At 36.2% G+C, this 16320-nt stretch overlaps 3 protein-coding genes across 9 annotated transcripts in view; 1 reads left to right on the top strand and 2 right to left on the bottom strand.

Annotated features, from left to right (window-relative positions):
* The window catches only part of LOC114519004 (extracellular matrix-binding protein EbhA-like), a 39353-nt gene extending 35349 nt beyond the window's left edge, over positions 1 to 4004 (bottom strand). The window contains exons 1-4 of the mRNA XM_028539061.1: positions 3333 to 4004; positions 2378 to 2719; positions 1505 to 1810; positions 167 to 1219 (exon numbers count right to left, since the gene is read on the bottom strand). Of these exons, the coding sequence (XP_028394862.1) occupies positions 167 to 1219; positions 1505 to 1810; positions 2378 to 2711 (1693 nt within the window). The 5' untranslated portion in view covers positions 2712 to 2719; positions 3333 to 4004. The remainder of the gene's footprint in view (positions 1 to 166; positions 1220 to 1504; positions 1811 to 2377; positions 2720 to 3332) is intronic.
* Positions 4005 to 4227: 223 nt separating this feature from the next.
* LOC114518938 (trichohyalin-like) lies at positions 4228 to 8436 on the top strand. Of its 6 annotated transcripts, none has more exons than XM_028538978.1 (3): positions 4228 to 4872; positions 5020 to 5092; positions 6885 to 8436. In XM_028538978.1, the coding sequence occupies exon 3, from the start codon at positions 6932 to 6934 to the stop codon at positions 8141 to 8143; it is 1212 nt and encodes a 403-aa protein (XP_028394779.1). In that variant the 5' UTR covers positions 4228 to 4872; positions 5020 to 5092; positions 6885 to 6931; the 3' UTR covers positions 8144 to 8436. The 6 variants fall into 6 exon arrangements, with proteins under 6 accessions (XP_028394779.1, XP_028394775.1, XP_028394777.1 ...); XM_028538974.1 differs by having other exon boundaries at positions 5020 to 5122; XM_028538976.1 differs by having other exon boundaries at positions 4971 to 5122.
* Positions 8437 to 12156: 3720 nt separating this feature from the next.
* On the bottom strand, positions 12157 to 16195 carry LOC114518859. Of its 2 annotated transcripts, none has more exons than XM_028538879.1 (3): positions 15454 to 16195; positions 13176 to 13715; positions 12157 to 12768 (listed from the first exon to the last, which is right to left on the bottom strand). In XM_028538879.1, exons 1-3 carry the CDS (start codon positions 16118 to 16120, stop codon positions 12458 to 12460), a joined length of 1518 nt encoding a protein of 505 aa, XP_028394680.1. In that variant the 5' UTR covers positions 16121 to 16195; the 3' UTR covers positions 12157 to 12457. The 2 variants fall into 2 exon arrangements, with proteins under 2 accessions (XP_028394680.1, XP_028394678.1); XM_028538877.1 differs by having other exon boundaries at positions 12159 to 12768; positions 13176 to 13718.
* Positions 16196 to 16320: the final 125 nt, after the last annotated feature.

Raw genomic sequence — 16320 nt, 5'->3', positions numbered from 1 at the left:
TTGAAATAACACAAATTTATTTATGTTTGGGTGCTCTAATACCACCTTGATTAACACACACACACGATTTAGTTTCTATCCCTTTAGTCCTATATTTCCCGCTAACTAAATCTGAAATGAAACGTAAAGTAGCAGAATACATTATTGTTGATTATTATATGTTTACCTTTCATTAATGGACTTTCCAACTTTTCAAGCCAGTTCTGACGCTCCTTTTCAAAATGGTCTTGCAGTTCTTGTAAAATTCTTTCAAGATTTTCTTTTTCGGCCTTTAGAACTTCGAGATGAACAGTGTTAGTCCCATTCTCTGCACTGTTTTCTTCTTTTTCTTCGAATGAATCAGTCACAGCCAATCTTTCATCACCTTCATTCTCAATCCCCAGATGCTCTCTCAAAATCTTATTCACCGCTTCACTATTATCAACCATTGCTTTAGGCTGTTCTTTGGAGACCATATTTTCTGTTTGATTATCAACCTGCTCATTTCTACCTCCATCATCATAGATCCCTAAGTGCATCTTCAATACCTCATTTACCGCCTGATGCATAGAGAAATCCCGCTCTCTTTCCTTTCGTAATTCCTCCAAATTGCCTTCTGTTGTTTCACGATGGCGGATCTCATCTCGAAGTTTCTCCAGCGTGTAGGAGATCAGGAGTTCTTTTTCTTTATCTCTAAATACTTGTTTAACTTCGTCTTTCATTTCCTGGTCAAAAGTACGACCGTCAAAAATCTCAATGTCCAACATTTGTTCAAGTGATTGTAATTCATGACAGAAATTCTCGTTAAGAAGATCCGGCGATGGGGCTGTCAGCTTTTGTCTCAGAATTATACCCACATATTCTTCTAAAATATCATGTGAAGTTTTTTCCAAACGAATATCATTGAGTTCTTCCACAATGGTTTGCATAAATGCAGATTGGTCATTTGTTTCGCTAGAAACAATCTTTTCAACGATTCCGTTCAGTTTGTCGTTCAAAACATTGAGACGTATCTCATTTTCCTCGACAGTTCTTTGTAGTTTCTGTTCCAACTCACGGACATTGGTTTTTAAATCTTCATTTTCTAAATTCAATTCCTCAAGTTGGAAACTAAGCACCGAGCTTGTGCGGTGTGGTATTTCAGCAGTGAACGAAGTGTCATCCAAAGATTTCTCATGAGCCTCCGAGCTGTATCCAGGGGACTGGAAAACGTCAGGTGATGTGGTTTCTTCAGGATCTCCTAAAAAAAAGCAATATACGACCCTGTTACTATTAATCGTGAAAATAGATAAATTTCCTTTACAAAATGGCTAGATTTTTTTCGTCTTCTATAATCAAAAAATACGCACATGTAATAAAAATGGAATATGAAATCAGTAAACACAGTGAGAAAATAAAATATCCTGAAAGCAAAGTTAGTTATCGTCCTGCAAATATTTTTACAAGGTTTGCTGTTTGCAAACCTGTCAATTTTACATAAATTAAGATACAATTCTTCGTGTTTTCAAATATTTCTTTTACTAACCACGAAGTATTTTTTGAAGAATGTCTCTTTTATTGGATGGAATTTTCTCATCTTCACAAAACTTTTCAATATCCTGCAATCTTTTATTGAAACTCTCAACTTGGCCTTTCAAATGCAATATTTGACTTCGGCTCTCACTCAAATCTGCCTCAAGTTTCAAATTTTCCTTTTCCAGCAAGGATAAAGATTTAGTGGTAACGTTTGTGTTTAACTCTGTATCTTGAGTTTCGTCAGATGCCTGATGACTTTGGTGGATTTTCTCATTTTCTAAGCTATCTTTGCCAAGACTTGTTGATATGTTATTATCTGAAAAAGCATTTGATGGAAAAATTTGGAATTTAAGCTTGGTTCGCACTTGTCCTAAGAATCTGGGATTCCCTCTGTATGAGGTCACTGTTGCGCAAAATCCTTTGTCCATCGGGAAAAAATACAAAGGATCCCCGATTCTTAGGAGCTAGTGTGAATCAGGCCTAAAGATCACAGTTTTCTATCAATATTAAATGAAAGGTGCGGTAACGGTTGAGATTCACAGCATTTGACAGTCAATTTAACTGCTGTTGTCAAAAAAAGCAACACAGTATGGAACTATGCGTTTGTCACTTAACTTTTGGGAGAATATATAGGTTACGAGTTAGAACTAGATTTCTAAAACAAAGCCTGCCCCGTGCTACCGCGAATTTTCACTCAGAATTTAGAAGGGAAAACAAGAATAGTTAATCTATACAATTAGGAAACAACAAGCGTCTAGATTCATTAATAAATCATAAAGTATTTCAGGCGGTTGTCTTTTTTCTGTTATAGTTTTAAACAATAATGGAGGCTATGCTTCCGTTAATAAATTGAATGATATGAATTAGCTTTGAAATAACGAACCTGCAGACGAAACTACTGAATGAGAATTATCTTTACTTTGCTCGCGTATCCTTTCCTCCAGTTCCGATATCTTTAGTAATAATTGCTGCTTCTCCTCGTCAATTTCCTGTTTTTCCTCGTTTGAATAAAAGAGTTCTTTATCAAAATCATTTGTTTGTGAATTTTGCACCCCGTCATTTTCTTTATTTTCAAATTCACAACGGACTCTCGACTCAATATCTTTCCTCTCGAACTCGAAACTTTTTAGAAGATTAAGGATCTCAAGTCTGTGTCTTTCTTCGATTTGATCTCTTTCCGCTTCGAAATTTTGATCACTCTTGATTGTGTTTTCCATTTTCACTCCTAATTAAGTAAAGATCCCGTATATTTTGTAATTGTAATTTTACTTCCATGCAAGTCGTCCATAATTCTGATAATTTCCAATCACTATATTAAGCCAAAGCTATATGTAGTAAAAAAGCTACAATATATAGCAAGCAATGTACTCTCGATAATTATTCTAGTAAGAATATTATAAATTATATGGTTTTACACAACCAAATTTTCTTGAGTCCAGAAGATCGATGGGGATCAGTACAAATCTGTTATAAAATGCATTGATATCAAAAATCGGAAATAATTTTAGTTAACGTCAAAGAGAATTCACCTGTGAGGTGACAAGCTTTACAATAACAACTGGCCAACAATATTTATACACCATGTTCCATGTATCTTGTAAATTGACTTTGTATACAACGTAAAAATCATATGCAAAAGTAGTTTGCTATAGTAATTATGATCGTTACATAGTACGTTTCTAGATATTTTAGTATACGCAACACTTATTTACCTGCAGTGGGGCAATATATATATAGCTAACGCAGGAAAATAGACAGTAAAAATACTTTATAAAGTCCAAAATGTAAAATACGAGCACAAGATGAACTAATGATAGTATATACCATGCAATTCTTACCTTGCTCTGCTTTCAGGTTTGTTTCGATTGTTTGAAACGCTTTCGTCTGAATATTTGAGGATATTCAAACCAATACACAAAAGTACCTGTCTCACTGCATAAAATATATGAAGCAGCGACGCTAAAAAATAATTTTCCTCCACCGAAAGTTATTAGATTATTTCCTTGCATGTACAATATAATTGTAACGTCGTAATACACAATGTCGTGTTTAAAATGTGTCCAGAACAAACCGCAAGGGTTGAGGTTCAATGTCAAAGCTTGTCAGAGAATTGTTTTACTACACGCAGGATTACCTGCTCAACCCGCGAATGCATATTCATATTTGAATTTGTTTCTTAAATTACTAATCGTATCTCGTCTGCAAGGATAAGTTTTAAAAGGCAAACGACAATCATATCCGTGGTCAAATTCAAAATATATATAGCTCTGCGAAAAATTCAACTAACCTCATACTGACATACACTAGTATATAGTTTTCCATGCACAAACATGATTAGTACCATGCATGGAATTGGTCCATATACTTATTAACTCAACAAATGTATCCACCAGACGCGTAAAACCTTTCTGTCGTGCAAGTCCGTGCATACAATTAAATAAAAAAGAAATGAAAGAAAATTGAGAAAAGACAGCTTTTACCTGATGTTTGAAGGAACAACGAATATATATATATATATATATATATATATATATATATATATATATATATATATATATATATATATATATATATATATATATATATATATATAAATACCATATTTCCAAATTGTTGATGCCCATGCAAGATCAATAGTCTCTGGCGAATTATCCTAGGAAGAAAAAATAACTTATTTAGTCAATTATACATGAAAAATAAGGTGATGTACAGAAGTGTTTAGAATCTTCCTTTTAGCTGACCATATTCCTTACCAGTCACCATGAACGTCTGTGCATGATGCCCTGATTCCTAACCACCCCAATTTGATAAGTATCACGTGATGGACTCTAACGCTTGCTACTGTAGTAGCAACGGACTAAACAACGCGACGTCTCGGCTCAGGAAGGAGGAGAAAGTATATTGACTCAGGCTAGCGACCATGCAGTGAAATTATATAGTTTACAGGCTTAAAGCATTGCTAGCATGCAGTCCTTGTAAGCCGCTTGCAGGAGTACAGACCGTCTGCTCTCAAAAGTTCTTATCCAATCACTGCAGTAATCAATCACTGTACGAACCATATTTAGTTCTATAACTTGAGACATTTTCAATCGACTGCCGACTTGCATGCATGGCGTTAATTGTTCGCAACGATTACACACTTAACATCCCGCAAAGAAATAATCTTTGTCTGTCATTCAATTGATACTGTTATAAGAAAAACGATTATGCAGATTTGGATCAGTAGTTTGCTATAAATTCAAGCGAGATCACTTCAATGGTTTGGCGAAAGTCGCAACTCGTTAATCACAATAAGCGGCTATTGCCAATATTCGTCGATATTCGTTGAATGTTGAAGTCGTTTTGAACAACTCAAGCGGCGAAAACGCTGTATGAAAGGTAATGTAGTTTTTCATAGTTCATTGCCGTTTCTTCTCAGACAGGGTCGAATAAACACAATTTCGTCTGACTAACTGTTGGACCATTGTTAGTTATAGATTATAACTTTAACCCCAGCTGCTAAATAAAAGAATATTTTACCCCAAGGTTGGTAAAAACCTAATGGCAATATCAGGATAAGGTTGAAGAAGATAACAAAGAAAGAAGCATCTGTTATATGGTATTTCACTGCCAATTTGTGGATTTTGAAGTATGTTAATCGTACAACAGTATATCGCTATATATCCGCGGTACTATATACATGCATGAAGTTACTGTACTGTACAAAGTTTAATATGCCAAATGACGAAATCTTTAGTCATTTTAGGATTATCAAAAAGATATTGGCGTGTTTATGTACGACTAACGTAACTGAATTTAACTATCGGCACGCAATTGAAAAATTGTAAAATGTTCCGTAGAAGTTTGAATAGTTGGTAGGGAGGAAGGGAGCTTATGGTATTTGCAATAACCCTTCTGATATAGTCAGCGAAGTTTGAAATTTCCGAAAGTATACACCTTGGATTGTTCATCTGTCAGCTACGACGGCTACCGGGCTACGTAAAACAGCACGTACAATCTGTGACGGACAAATTCGGTTGAAAATGATCTCAGAAAATCTATTTGTTTTACCACATTTGGGTTTCAGCTGATGAATGGCAATTATATAGCCACATGTTATTATTGCATGTGTAATTTCAAATGCTTTATGCGTAATTTTGAAACGCTATTCTGTACATTGTTTGTACGCTGTAAAAATACACACTGCTGTTAACATTCGATTCACAACGGTCAGCCAGAGTCGTCCTGCGGCGAGATGAGATTTTCAATGTAATTGGATGAATTCACAAGAATCTGGATTCTCTTTATGCAATAAGATATACATTAAACTCTCCCCATGCGGTGCTACTGATAGACTAGAGAAATGTCTAGAAGTTTGCAACAATTTAAAAATCTGGCTGTTTTCCAATTTCCAAACGAGAATTATACTAGCATTTCATTGCTCCATTTCACCTCTTTTGGACGGTAGACGAGGTGAAGCAGTGTTTTTAACTTCTTAGGTGCAAACTCAAGGTAAAGACTTCTAACCATTTATATTTTAATTATTATTGCATACAATCTTTAAATGGGAAAATATTGTCGGAAGTTTAATGTTTCTGAACACGTTTTCATTACTTTCTCTGTTGTATAAGTATATACCATATATATCGGTCATCTTAGAATGCTTATCTAAATCTCATACTTTTCCGTCCTGCTGCATCTCCGCCGTCTGTTTGATGCAAATCAAAAGCTGTGACCACAAATTAATTGATCCTCGCTTTTGATATATCTGTGACTGCGTGAAAAACCAACAAAATATTGTCTCGATACTGCATTAATTAGGATAACATTATGCACTCAAATATCGTGTTTGTTTTCATTTTAAACTCATTATAATAAAATTCAAGTTATATTTGCATAATTTAACTTGCCGTAAGGTAAAATATAAATTTCTTGATCTATTTTTTGCCTGACCATGTAGGTTATTTTTTCACCAGTAATTTTTCGTCGCAGGAAAGATGGGAAAATCACATAGTATCCGACAATTGGTCTCCACACGAAATTTGACATATTTGACCGATGACAGACGACATTTGCAAGTCTGTGTTAAAATGCCCACAGACAACATAAGCAATGCAGAAAAAAATTGTGAAGTTTCACTGTTTTGCAGCTTTGTTTGAAGAAAATATGGAGTAAACTTGTGAGCTATATCGAAAAACATGTATTTCAAACTATATCTTCCATTGTAGCAAACTGGGAGACCTTTTAAAAGTAATTATATTAACTGATGCGGGGTGGCAAAGGTCAAGTTGGAATGTAATCAAATATACATGACACACAGACACTGTATGTTAAAATGCGAGACAGTCAGAAAATTTAGGATGTCTCGGCTGCATGTGTGTGTGTTTAAACGTTTATTTTTCTATCTACAGTGTCAATACAAGCTTGAACAAGCATTTGAGCTTTAGGCGAATGAGAAATGGAACAGAAAAGCGAAGGACAAGAGCAAGTTGAAATTGAAGAAGCGTTTCTACTGGAGAAGGCTGAATTAATGCAAGGCTTTATGGAGGAAGAGAAGAGACTTGAATTTGCGCATCGTGAAGAAATAAATGAACTCGTTCGGGGTTTGGAAAGGGAGAAGGAGAAAATGAAACAAGCATTTGAGTACGAGAAACAAGAACTTCGCAAAAATTTCGAAAATGAGAAGGACAAAATACGGCGTGAGTTTCAAGGTGAGAAACATGTTTTGAAACAAGCGTTTGAGGATGATCGTATGTCTTTGGTTCGCAAGCATGACGATGAGATTTCGAACTTGAAACAATTTTTTGAGCAAGAAAAAGAAGAGATTAGGGAAGGATTTGAACAACAGATGAAAGGGAGGGAAGAAACATTTCTTTTAGAAAAGCGAAATTTAGAAGAGAAACTTAATATTGAGATAGACCGCGTAGCGGAAATCGAAGGAGAACTAAAGCAGATATTATTGACCGCATTCAGTCAGCTCGGAGAGTTATACGAAGAGGAAGGCACAAGAATTGCTAACGAAGTTGGAAGCGAACAACCCGAAGCAGATCAAGATGTTAAAACAACACCAAGTAAGAAATCAGAACGACGGAAAAGTACAAACAGTCGGGCAAACGATCGAAAAGGGTCGTGCGTTAGTGATGAACAAACCGCGATGGGAAATATTTTAACCAAATGCCGTGCAGCAATAGAACGAGAATTCAGTTTAGAAATGTATGAAATGGAACAACGCTTTCGACAACAGAAAAACGACTTGATGGAAATCTTTAAGCTCGAAAAACGCGACCTGGAACGAAAAACCAAACGTGAAAAACGCGAAATCGAACGCGAATTTGAAACACGATATGCAAAACAAATCCAGCAAGAGAGATTAAAATTCGACGCGGCAATCCAGGGTTATGAAAATGACATAGCTTTATTGAAATATCAGAAAGAACGACTTGAGATTGAGTTTAGTATGGAAATAGAGAAATTAAAACTAAGACATGAACGACAGAGAGTTGAAGTTGAGAAAAAAGTCTTGCGAGAAAAACGCGAACTAAAGCAGCTTTTGGAAACGGAATACAAAGTTAACTTAGCCCAGGAAAAAGGTAGACTTGAATGGTTCGTACGTAAGCTTCAAGGAAAACAAGAATTTGGCCAGACTAACAATATCTTTAGGGAAACATAATGACGCGTAGACAGTATATAAATAAATACATATAGAGTAAATTGCACGCACAAAGAGGAATGAAAAGAAATTTAAGAACATGAATATTTAATGCTTGTCATATCGCGGTCTACTATATCATAATTTTAAAATTTAAATACAAAGAAATAAGCCAATTTTGACAGCACGTTCTCGTGACATGTTCTATGTTCGCTTTTAATTTTATCAAAATAATAGATAGAGAAATTCAATAACTGAACTTTTCAATAACGTCATTTCAATATTTCGATGAAAGTAAGATGGGTGTATCGATGTAAGCGCTTTTCACGGTCTCAAAAGTTGAATGTTATCAAGTGCAACGCCATCAGCACTAAAACAACGGCGAATATTACTTTTATACCGCAATTTTATCTTCACGCAAAATGTGTTATTGTGCAGTTTTACCATTTTAGAAAACAACCTGATTATTTCAGAGCAAATATATCAGTACCATAGATTACATTATCACTATGTTAATCTTTGTTTTCATTGAAAAATGCAACAGATTCCAGTCATTCGACTGACCTAAATTTGGTAATTCTCATCACTTGTTACCACTATTGCGCATGCTCTCAACACTAAAGTAATGAAACCCACAGAAAAGTTCAGAAAAGCTAAAATACTTCGCAACTCACTCTGAATAACTACAACGACCTTGTTCGGTATTACATAAACTTTCTTTTAATAGTTCCATTCTCTGTGTAAACCACACAGTGCCATGCAAGAAGTTCATTTGCTGTGGTCCCCACCGCACTGACGATATTATTTGGTTTACTCATGTTGATTTATGCATACCACAAACGGTAAATAACTATATATCAGAATATATCAGTTACCATTAAAATTGCATGCAATAATCTGTTTAATACAAAAAAGAATTTTAAATAAAAAGTTCATCGAAATGTGCCTTTGTGTTTCATTTTTAAATACGCATCCTTTCAGCTTTGAAAATATCCGATATTTGAATAATTCTAGCCGTCAATAAGACACTTTTTCCCTTCAAAAATAGTGACAATATCTTCCTTTTGTTTTCTGAGCAACGCAACGTTTTCTTCCAATTCATCTATAACGGAATATAGAAATTTTCTTTCCGCTTGAAATTTCCCATCATATTCAAGAGTAATTTCCTGTCGTATAGTGGACCTTAATTGTTCAATTTTCCTTTCAACATCGCTAGATTTGAATTTTTTCAACGTTTGCGGCGCTTCGTTATCGGAAGAGCTTTTTTGTAGTTCTTTTGAGATAGACCCGTAAGCACTATCTCGGAATTTACTGGTGTCCACATCTTCCCCTTCATACGACTCGTTGGGCGAGATTTCGCACTGGCTTTCCCAGCTGTCTAGTGTCTCGTTTTCGGTATAACTTTTCAATTCATTAATTGGATCCCACTCCAAACCGTCTAACCCATTTTCAACAAGATTTTTGGCTGGAGAATTTTTCACTGATTCTCTTGTGGATGTCTTTTCTATCGTTGGGGAATCGCTGACATTTTCTAGCGGCCCTGTGTCCTCGTAGACCTTCTTATTTCTGGCCTTTAATCGCGAGTGTTCGTCGTGAAGGTGGCGTAAATCATTTTCAAATCTTAATTTCGCTTCAAGCATTTGATAATGAAATTGTTTCTCGATAATCATCTGTTCTTGGTCATACTTCGCTTTCAAAAGTTGTTTTTCCTGATCCAAGTAATCCTGAGCTTCAAAACCTTCCTTCTGAGACGGAAAGCTCTCTTGAAACCAAGATTTTGAACGTCGCCACAGATTCATTTCAATCAATCGAGTCACAACAGTGTCTGACTTTGCGATAACTTCTCGCCTTTTGATATTTATATATCAAACGTTCAAAAACAGTCCTTTAGATCAAAGTTTCAAATCTTGAAATTTAAATTGAAGAACGTCTATTTCGTTGCGATAGAGTATAACCTGTTTATTCAAATTTGTATTATGTTTTGAAGGAAGTCAATTGCCAAATATATTCTGATTTCGGCTAGCCAGCAATCATGCATCATTTAAAAGTAATAAAACTTTTAAATAAACACGCCTGCTCCTAGCAGAAGGTTTTGATAACAGCTAAATGAACGTTAATATTTAAAATCACAGGAAAGTTATCAGGCTTAGTTTATCATCAGAATCATCGTTAAAAATAATGGCAGAAAAAGTGAGATAACTGAACCTTTGTCAGATGTATGAATAATAGATAATGGAAGTATGGAACTGGACTTCAGTCATATTAGCATTCTTTGCCATTAACACCACATGTGCAAAAGACAAATGACTGTTCGCAAACATTAGCATCTAGTCAAGAAGAAAGGCAAAGATGGGCTTTCAAGCATGATAGGCCGTAACTCAGCTGGCCCTCTAAATTTTGCAGGATGTCAAATTTGGATTTTAGAAAGACACTTGGGTTAGGGAAGGGGTTGGGCTTGTGCACCTGCCTGGCAGCATGCTAGCAAGATCGACATACACTTTAAAGTGTTTTAAATCTAATGCTGATTGAAACTCCCCAAAATTTAAAGGAATTTAATTGTATGCAACTTGGAAATCTGATTGAGCAAAAAGGTGCAGGGATGCCAAGTGTAACATCAGGGAGCTTAAACCAGCACATTTTAGACAAATGCTGGTGATGAATCTTCTTGATCAAAATCCAGTGCATGACATATAAGATGTTGAACCTCATCACTCCCAGAGAGTGACAAAATTTAAACTCTGAAGGCTTGCAAAACATAATTTTAAACATTCAAAGATAAGTGATAAATACAGATAATAATTTGGAAAACTGATCTGCAACAACACTATCCAAGCCAGCACTCTCCCCTGTGACTATAGATATATACTATAGACTAGGCTTTCACAGCTAGGTCAGGTGGTGGGAACTGGGAGGGGATGCAGAGCCAAAATATGTCCAAGTCAAAGATTATATCATATGACATGAAAACTGATCTGTTTATTGGTGTTTTTAGCAAAGGATTAACAATCTTTCTTTAAGCTGAGAGCCACCCACCAATACACCATTTAGTACTACTGCCTTGCACCAACTATGAATTTGCTGATAATCTATTTTAAAACTTCTAATTCTGATTTGTATTCTTTGACACTAACTGTAGTCATTTTAAATAAATTTATCAAAAAGGACGACTTTTGTGATTGAAGACTGAGTCATGACGCTTGAGTGGTAATGTTTGACATGCATAATATGAAACATTGGTAGTTGACAATGTCAATTGTCAGGAATCTGTAATAAATAGGGTCTATATGAACATCTTGTTTGTGAACGTAAAATATTTCAGACTTACTAACCCAATCAGCTAAGATATAATCAATAAATACGGATATTCCAAACCACATCCAAGTCACAAAGTAATAGAGACTTACCGCGAAGAGTCTTTTATAGTGGACAAAGTACATTCCAAATCTTGCTACAATTTCCCCAATATTTCAGCCATTTTGTGTTACTTTAATACCAAAATTAAATACTTTGCTATCTTTACCGCTTCCTACAACTGGTTTTATATTTAAATCGAGTAAATTAATACAAATTTCCCGCGAAGAATACATAGTTCGGATGTTTATCATCCATGGATTGCCTGTGACCACAGTTATAATACTGTGAACAGGAAAAAGGCCCCAGGCTGTGGGCCCACCAAACAGACTCCAACCAAATCTCCAACCATCTAAGCACTCACGTGCTCTGATCGCGTAATTTTCTCGAATCGTGTAGCGAAAGCGTATTGACTCATTGGCCAGGCTGCCTATGGTCTGTGCTATGGTGAAGGTAGCGAGTAGGCTCTTGCAAACATGCAGTTATACCATTGACACCACCTGCATGCTCCTTGGTTATAACGTAACACCTATTTTACGATAATGGATCTCCTCATTTTGGTGTGAGTGACCATTTCCTAACATTTACTACAAAATTAAAGAAATATCATAGAATACTTTAAAGCACGAGCCACAAGGCCATTCTGACCCATATATTTCAACAACCACTGTTTCAACTTCATACTAAGATTGCCAGAGTTTTTGGGTTAAGTGAACCGGTTTTTTGATAAGATTAATCATTGATAAGATAAACTATCTGCGGAATGATTACTCGTAGATCGAAAGAAATGAAGGCAGCCTTTCTAGCCTTTCTAGCTTAGCCTGTCCATTCCAATAATTAACCTTGCCAGAATTTCAGCCCCGGAAAAATGTTCATTTATTCTGTGATATTTACTCTTGCTGCCACATGTTTAATTATACTACAATAATAACAATAAAATGCTTAACAAATTATATATTACAACTAAAAATTTCAAATGGAGTACTAGACACCTTTGTAGGTATACGACCAAAAGAGGTTCAAAATTTCATGACTAGCATGTTCACTGAGCAAGAAATCTACTAAGTCTGAAACAGTTAAGTCTGGATTTTTCACAGACAGTTTTTGGAGCAAGGCTTTTGTTTCACTGCCCGAGATGTGTCGTGATGCTCCAAAAGCAAGGTCATTAACTTCCACTTCACGAATACGATAATGAATGGCAATCTTCCGCCACCATTGCCCCTTGGCAGGGTCATCAAGGATGTCAGCAGCTTTAGTTTTGATTGAAGATGGCAAGTCCTTGATTAAGTACAAACCTAGCAAAAATAAACAATTGTACTTTGAGAACTCATTTGGATGGCATACCTGGATAACTTGGCTTTTTCTTTCTCTGTGCATATTTTAAGGGGCTGGGCATGTGTTATTGGTCCTGTCATAGAGCATTATGCATCATTCTCCACTTTATTTTTGTCTATTGTATAAATATCATGTTTGACCAGCTGAATACTCTTATACTGTAGAAAATCCCTGAACCTGGTAGGTTGTTGTTAAGGAGCAACACTCTGTGGGGTTGGTTTTAAACTTTAAAGTGTGAGGACATAAGGAGAAAGTAGGTTGTCATAAGCACGTCCAATGTATTATTTTGCCATTCAAATAATTTGACCTATTGAGAGAATTAGAATATTACGATGTTTGATTTCAGTACTAAAGTACAATTAATTACCTTGAGGTATGTTTGAAGCACTAGCAAACCTGCGACCAGGAACACCATGAAATGACCTTGACATCTTTCCAGCAGCTTCATTCAGTTTGCAGGGTAAACTAACACTGGACTTTATCTTAGGACGTGGCTTGTTGAATAGCATTTTTGTTTGTCGTTCTTTTGCAACAGGACTTGCAATGTGGCGAGCTCCAAGGAACTTGACAGGCTCCTTTCCTTCAAACAGATGTTTCTTGGCACCAAATCCTTTGGGCTTCCATCTCTGAACACCAGGTTCCTTCTCTTCACCAGCAACATACACTTTATAACCATGACGGTTTCCATACCGCATTGAGTGCCTCAAATCTCTATCTTTGCCAGTTCCAAGATAATTTGGTAGTCGATCACTTTGCGATCGGTTGATTTTGGTGGAGCGTTGTGGTTTTTCTGGAGGCTTTATCTCACCATTGCTTTTGGGTTTTTCTGTCTTCTCTTCAACTTCACTTTTGACTTCAGCAACCAAGGTAGGAACAATGTTTTCTTCCACTTTTGGTTGTGCAATTACTGCTAATGTATAAAATTGAATAGGTTGAGTCGATGGAGTACAAATATACATTTAATAAACTACTATATAAATAACTGCTGAAGTCCCTTGCTCAGTTTGATCTACAAAAACAAGGCATTTACACATGAAGTTAACATATATTTCCATATGTTTTAACTGGAACAGGTGCAGTAAGAAACTAATGACATATGCCACTATTGCCACACATGCCCACAAATACTGCGAGTAGAGAAAATTACACTCTGTTAAAAAATTAATAACTTGCAGACAACATGACAATGAGAAATAGACTGATATAGAATGAGAATAGTGCTGTCTTTTACATATTTCCAAAAACATTCGAGTAAAGTTTGTGGGGTAAATGAGGTATTTTCACAAAAAAACATAAGGACATTCAGCACGTGGGTTAATCCTTGGTCAATATTGCTGCTGCAAATACCCGTTCTTCTAACTTTTAGTCACATGGTAGGCTGGTAGCAAAGAATTAAAATCTAGAAAGTATTCTGCATTGAAAAACACTGAAAAAACGTGCACCTGACGGAACTAATCACCCTATAAAAACACTATTTTTAGGCAATCTTCCGGCAAGTTCCCCAGAAGAGCGCATTTTCGTGGGAAAACATCGCTACTATTTCGACAAGACGACGTTGGTAGTCATTTTCTCTGTATAATCCACTGAACCACCTATCATTTAAACAGCCTATGATCTAGAATCAAAATATCCTATCACGATGCGTAATTTGAGATGGGTAAAAGATACTATCTCTTTCTTCGAGGGTAGGAAATTCTTCACCAAAACATACAGACGCCCACACACGCTGGGGTAGGGTAAACTCGCTTTTCAAATTAAGAGATTGGCTAAATTCTTAACAATAACACTTGCAGGGAGTCATTTTACTTACCCGTGTGAAAGTGTGAATATACGTGGGGATAAACGATAAAGTCTAGTATGAATTATGTAAAACGCGCGAACGGCAAATAACGCTTTTTACAACAGGAAACTGCACTTGGCAACAAGCATCAATTAATATAAGATGGAAATTAAATTGCGTCGGGGCGTTTGCTGTATAGCTTCGCCAAACAAAAGCGGCGACAATCACATATCTCCCAGTTGTAAACTGAGGAAAATTCTCTGAAGGAAATTGAGACATGCATAAAATTGGAATATTCCAAATGGTATCACACCCGATATTAAACCAAACCATTTGATTTTTTGCACTCATTCACGTACCGTACTACAGGAGTAATTTAATATTGCAAATATGGACAAAAATCAAGCATAAAAAATCTACAAACACTGTACTGTATAAATGTATACGAAGTCATTTTACAATATTGCAGGTATCCTCGCCACTCGCTTAACACTTTAGACCAAAAAGCAGGAAAAAATTGTATAGTTCTAGATTTTTTTTTATACGTTCACTTGAAGCATACAAGGGCTCAAAGCAATAAACAAATAAAAAGTTTCCGTGTGCAACAACAAAAAGCGCGATCAAATGTGAAAGTTATTCGCATCGTCTGTTTTTAATACTCAACGAATAGACAAGTCTTAATTTATGTATATTTCAAGTTAGGAATATGTAGGAGAGTAATAGTATGGACAGCCACGAAAATCATTTATTATTTAACGAGTTGGAAACACCCCTATGGAACACCATGAGAAACCGAACAAGTTGTATCGTTATTTTTTTTAAAACCAGAGTAAATTCATGTCAAAAGAATAGCAAATATACTAACCAGGTTTAGAATCGCTTACGAAACAAATTTCAAGCTTCTTTCCATCGGTAATTCCGCTAATAATTCCGACGATTTCCTGATGTTCGTTCAAAATCGGGGCGCCGCGAGGAAATTCATCATGACCAAGCTCGTCTGTCGTTTCAAAGCACTGGGATTGGGAATTATAGGCGATTTCATGTGACCTGAACGAATGAGTAGCAGATTTCTCGTTCGAGACAACAGCGACGAAGCAAACAAGCTTTCCACGAAGGACTTCGTCCCTTTCGAGTTGAGAAATTTCCAAAACATGATGGCCCAGCTTGCCAGAACGGCCACGACCTATTGCGATAAAATGAAAATCTTTGTGCTCCTTTTTAAAGAATGTATTCGAAGCCTTCTCCAGCTCGAGTCTCGGCTTTCCATGCTCAAATTCGCCTATGTATTTGCCACGGTTTTCGCGAGATTCCAAAGTGTCTTTCCCGACCAAAGCAGACGAGATCAAAAGATGAAATTTCTTTCGCCAATTTATTCCAAAGATGTCGCCTGTTCGTACAGCACAGCCGGTTCCCAGAGTTTTAAACGCGCTATTAGATGCCTTTTCTTTGACTGCTATCAAAGCACGGTAAACATCATCTATTCCTGCAACTTTCTGATCGTTTTCTAACTTTTCTTTCCCCATAACAGTCATAATTTTATTGCCTTGCTTTCAACATATGAGCTCGTAACCTCGAAACAAACATGTACAAATCTCACCGTGTCTTATAGCGACAACATAATTCGGAAATCTTCCGACTTCATGAATTATGCGTTCCTATTGGCTTACAACGAAGATCGGTAAACGCCGGAACCATAGCCGGAACCGTTCGACACATTTCGACGTCCCCTTGC

The sequence above is a fragment of the Dendronephthya gigantea genome, unplaced genomic scaffold, assembly GCF_004324835.1.
Source record: "Dendronephthya gigantea isolate DGI-Jeju-01 unplaced genomic scaffold, DenGig_1.0 000012F, whole genome shotgun sequence".
In the NCBI taxonomy this organism is placed as follows: domain Eukaryota; kingdom Metazoa; phylum Cnidaria; class Anthozoa; order Malacalcyonacea; family Nephtheidae; genus Dendronephthya; species Dendronephthya gigantea.
The sequence above is the reverse complement of the archived record's forward strand: the minus strand, read 5'-3'. Positions and strand labels throughout refer to the sequence as shown.